The 5,695-nt window shown below is 36.2% G+C and overlaps 1 protein-coding gene across 1 annotated transcript; it reads right to left on the bottom strand.

Moving 5' to 3' along the window:
• Nucleotides 1-1,460: 1,460 nt before the first annotated feature.
• LOC110919583 (putative late blight resistance protein homolog R1B-17) lies at nucleotides 1,461-3,788 on the bottom strand. The gene has a single exon (XM_022163856.1). It carries the CDS (start codon nucleotides 3,786-3,788, stop codon nucleotides 1,461-1,463), a length of 2,328 nt encoding a protein of 775 aa, XP_022019548.1.
• Between the last annotated feature and the right edge of the window lie 1,907 nt (nucleotides 3,789-5,695).

The following is a 5,695-nucleotide window of genomic DNA, read 5'->3' as shown; positions in this document are numbered from 1 at the left end:
ATATATATATATATATATATATATATATATATATATATATATATATATATAGGGGGCTGCTAGAATGAAAACCACCCCGAGTTGTAAGAACCGCAAGAACTACACCCCACGGAGCGCCGTTCGCCATGATTTTTTTTTACAAGTAGATGTGTGTATTATAAACACAGCCGTAAAAAATCATGGCGAACGGCGCTCCGTGGGGTGTAGTTTTTTACACCACAAGTTTGGTGTTTTTAATTTTTTTTCTTTTTTCTTTTTTTTTTCACCAAACTTGTGGTGTAAAAAACTACACCCCACGGAGCGCCGTTCGCCATGATTTTTTACGGCTGTGTTTATAATATACACATCTACTTGTAAAAAAAATCATGGCGAACGGCGCTCCGTGGGGTGTAGTTCTCGCGGTTCTTACAACTCGAGGTGGTTTTCATTCTAGCGGCTCCATATATATATATATATATATATATATATATATATATATATATATATATATATATATATAAAGAGGGAAAGGTTCAAATGAAAACCAAAAGTTACCGTGAAAACTCGAAAACTAACTAAAAAAACCTAAAAAACATACCAATATTTTTTTGCATATCAATTTTCGCTATTTAAATTATATAAAAAATTGTAGTGCACATGTGTCATGTGAATTATTACACATGTGCACTACAATTTTTTTAAAAAAAAAATTATGTAACAAAACTAGCGATTTTAATAAAAAAAAATTTTTGTGTGTTTTTTTAACTTTTTTAGTTAGTTTTCGAGTTTTCGCGATAAAAATTGTTTTAATTTGAACCATAGCTTAATAATTTATTAAATAAATAGAGCTATATATAGCCATACACATCAGATGGTGGAATAATAAAATAATAAAATACTAATATAAACATGGATTCAATACTCTTACCCAACGTGCATAACAAAACCAATGTATACTTTCATGTAAATCGGTGAAACTCAAATACCAAGTCTGGCTAATTAAACCAATAACTAAAACATAAATATAAAATCATAAATAACTTTAAGTTTCGAGCCATGACGTAGACGTGGAGACTGAAGCTATGTTTATTCCATGTATCCAATCAGAAATACCAACTTACAACCCGCTGACCCGTGAAGTGCAACCCGCAAACAAACCCGATTAACCCAACATAAAGCATATCAATATTAATCGCTACAAATCAGGGGAGACTCGAGGCTTAAAGTTCCTTTGAATCAAACGAGCGGAGGCAACGGCTAAAGGAGTCCAAAACAACTCCATGACCTCAAGAGTCAAGATGTCCCCTAGACCTGAAGGAATGGCGATAAGTTGCTCATAGTGCTTTAGACTAACCCGTTGAAGCAGTGGAAATTGATGGCCCGCAGCCTCCCAATGCACTAAATTCGTCTTCCCAATTTGAAGTACCCTGAGATGAAGAAAACCATCATCGGGTGTCACCCATCTTTCACCAATAAATGCATTATCCGAGTTTAAGAACCTCAAGCCCGTGAAGTTTCCCAAGAACAGAAATTTGTTCCCATTTGAGCACCGTGTCACTTAAGGTAAGTTTCTTTAGCATTGGTGGGAACTTCAAACTATTGGGAAGAGCATGCAACTTTGCATTTACATTGAATGGTGAAATCGGGTACGTGTAGTTCACCAATTTCAGCTTATCTAGACGGCGTAATCCTGTAATATTATCAAACTTGCATTTGCCGTTTTTCATTTCCATAAGCAATGCCAATTTCCCACAAACACCGAGTTTTTGCAGATTTGGTGTCCGGACTAGAATCTCATCGGTACAACTGTCCGGTGAAACTTTAGACATGGTTATCAGGTTTTGGTTAACCAAAGGGTCTTTACCACCCTTTCGTGAGCTTGAAGATGAGGTCGGGAAAACACTAGCTGCACTTGTGTAAACATGTCTCAACTGTAACAACTTCCATATATCCGTTTTCACCTCAATATTACGACAATTTGTTGTGTTGACTATAAGGGTTTGTAGGTTCCATAGGTTCGAGACGGCTTCGGGAAGAACATTAAATGTGCCAGACAAAGCAATGTACCTCAAATGGATGAGTTTTGCGCTTGGGAACATAGCGAAAGTAATAGGGGCAGCATCCAAAACTCTAAGCAAATTGAACGATTCCGAGAAGCATTTTATTTGGGAAGGATTCAAGACGGTTTTTTCCCGACCATAGCACAAGAAAGACCGAACATGTGAATAATCATGCTTTGACGAAATACAATCCGAGGCAAGAGAATAAACCGAAACACGACGAAAGACGTTTAGATCAACGGCTTTATAAATACATTGTTCCAAACTTTTGATTTCTTTAAAAAAGTTTTCTTCCTCGGCTTTTTTAACACACATATCATGCAACATACCATGAATTCGACATGTTTTTATCCCACCATTAGCCCTTCTCTGTTCAATCAAAACCAAGTTCCGATCCACAAGATCTAGCAAGTTCTCTTCAGCTATTTCTTCTAGGCTTGTGTTTCTAGTTGGCTGAATAAACCCCTCAGCTACCCACATATGAATTAATTTCCTCACTGGTATCTCAAAATCTTCTGGGAAAACACCAAAGTGTAGAAAACAAGCTTTCAGATGATAAGGTAAGTGCTTATAACTTAATTCTAATACCTCCATACATTGCTTGGGTTCGATAGTAGTCACATTTTTCTCAACTTTCTCCCATGAACTAGGCGCCTTATCCATCTTTTTTAGAATTCCCGCAATGACCACAATCGCAAGAGGTAACCCATAACATTTTCTTGCAATTTGCTTCCCTAAATTCTCTAATTCTCTGGAGCAACGGGTTCCTTTGGGGAAAACTTTCTTCTTTAAAAGCTCCCAACTTTCTGCATCCGTAAGAAATCGAAGTTGATACGGATCTCCGAGACTTGTGTTTGCGTGTATTGCAACATCTTTGTTCCGACTCGTTATCAAGATCCGACTCCCGTTTTCATTGCTGGGAAATGCCATTTTCAATTCATCCCATGCATGTTTGGTCCAAATATCATCTAATACAATTAGATACGTTTCATCATTCAGTTGTCTATTAAGCTCCTTGGCTAAGGTGTCGACACTCCATTGTGATGCGTCTCTGCTTACTTGAGTAACATCGTACAAAATACTAAGAAACACCTCTTTTAGATTAAAAACTTGTGAAACATAAACCCAGGAACGAACAGGAAAGTTGCATTGAATGTCCTCGTCATTGTAGACTTTCTTAGCAAGAGTGGTTTTACCCACGCCGCCCATACCCATGACGGAAATCACCTCAAGCTCCTTTGTCTCTGCTTTGAGACACCCAACAACCTTTTTAGCTTCTTTCTCAAAGCCGAAAACGTTCTCCTCGTCCACACATGGAAGAGACCTAGGAATTGTTTCTTCTGTCCTACTGAAAAAGTCGTTTGCAAACGGTTTGTTGTCGTAGATCTCCTTCATGTGCTTCCTTATATCTTGAATTTTCCTTCCGACGTGTCTAAGTTTAACGAGGTAATCTGGGACGTTGATGACTTCTGCAGCACCGACTCGTGTTTTTTGGGTGTATGCTTCGGAGACGTACTTGTCAATAATGTCTTCGGCTTTATAGACTTCGATTCTGATTTGTCTGACGAGTTCTTCGACCACGGAGTCGTTGCTCCTTCTCTCGCTCGTTCCCTTGACAAAAGTATTCAGTAGACCCAGATCGCTGTACATAGACTCGACATGGGCTTTGATGCTTGAAATCAAATCGGCGTTGTAAGCCAGAAGTTGTTTGAGATTATTCAGCAGGAATTCCACAGCTGCTTCCGCCATTGAAATGGTATCTGATCAACTACTACGATGAAATCTTAAATCATAAGAGATGAAAATGTGTGTGTGAAGAAGTCTCTTTTCCTTTTATATTGATCCATGACTCCGTCTACATATCAGCTACCCGCCCACTAGCCCACTTCGGCCTTTAAGCCCACTCTAAACACCAACCCATGACATGAATTATAATTATTTGACCTGACGTACTTAGATAAATTAGTTCACTAGTCAACTAAAGTATTATTACACAAATAACTAAATTATAACTATTACAATAAGAGGCGAATTAACGTAGCTTAACGTACATCACGTACGAAAGATAATTACGCACATTCATTTGAAAATCACGCACGTTATAAACTAAAAAACCCAAATCACGCATGGTGTGAAAACATTAATCACGCACGTATACACATAATCACGCACGTTGTCGTACGTGATGTACGTTAAGCCGTATTGTATTTTACACTTTTCCATTACAACAATAATTATATTATGCTTAAAGTAGTTTTTTTTTATATTTTAAGTACCTTTTTTATGTGTAAATTGGTCTCATCTAAAATTGTTCGACTGTGTTCTAATGCAGTTAGTGTAAGCGAAATACAATTGTTTTAGTATCTGCATAAAAATAAGTCTACCACTTACCAGGTACACTTTTAAATTTTGTTTCCTTCATTTGCTAACATATTTTATATATTTTTTTATTTTGTATTATTTACTTTCGTATTTATGTAACTTATTATACAATTCTATCATATATATATATATATATATATATATATATATATATAAAGTATATCGTACATTACGGCTTAACGTACTTCACGTACAACAACGTACTTGATTTGTTATATAACATGCGTGATTAATGTTTTCAATATGGGTGATTATTGTGTTTCAACATGCGTGATTTTGGATTTTTGAGTTATAACGTGCATGATTTTAAAATGAACGTGCGTAATTACCTGTCATACGTGATGTACGTTAACCTTCCTCTATATATATATATATATATATATATATATATATATATATATATATATATATATATATATATATATATATATATATATATATATATATATATATATATAGGGTAAGGTTCATGCGAGAACCACCTTTATTGCGAGAACCGCGAGAACCAATGTGAACACAAGCTAAAATAGCTAAAAAACCTAAAAAAACCCTAAAAAAAACCTAACCCCCACCCCCCAAAAACCTAAACCCCCCACCCCCCCCCCCCAAAAAAAAAAGACCTAACCCCCCCCCCCCCCCCCAAAAACCTAACCCCCCCCCCCCAAGCTAAATGCTAAAAACTAAAACCCTCAAAAAACCTAAAAAAAACCTAACCCCCACCCCCCCATCCCCCAAAAACCTAAACCCCCCACCCCCCCCCCAAAAAAAAACCTAACCCCCCCCCAAAAAAAACCTAACCCCCCCCCCCCCAAGCTAAATGCTAAAAACTAAAACCCTCAAAAAACCTAACCCCCCCCCACCCCCCCCCCCCAAAAACCTAAACCCCCCTCCCCCACCACCCAAAAACCTAAACCCCCCCCCACCCCCCCCCCCCCAAGCTAAAATGCTAAAAACTAAACCCCCAAAAAACCTAAAAAATCTAAAAAAATCAAAAAAAAATCAAAAAAAAATCAAAAAAAAATCTAAAATTTTTTTTTTATTTTTTTACTATTTTTTATGTTCAAATCGCTACTTTTTGTAGCCAAAAAAAAAAAAATTTTTTTTTTTTTAAAAAAAAAAAAATTTTTTTAAAAAAAAAAAATTTTTTTTTTTTTTTGGATACTAAAAGTAGCGATTTTTATATAAAAAATAGTAAAAAAATAAAAAAAAATTTTTTGGGTGTTTTTTAGATTTTTTTAGCTATTACTGTTTGTGTTCACACTGGTTCTCGCGGT

Source organism: Helianthus annuus, chromosome 16 (assembly GCF_002127325.2).
Source record: "Helianthus annuus cultivar XRQ/B chromosome 16, HanXRQr2.0-SUNRISE, whole genome shotgun sequence".
Taxonomy (NCBI): Eukaryota; Viridiplantae; Streptophyta; class Magnoliopsida; order Asterales; family Asteraceae; genus Helianthus; species Helianthus annuus.
This window is presented reverse-complemented; position numbering and strand designations above follow the sequence as displayed.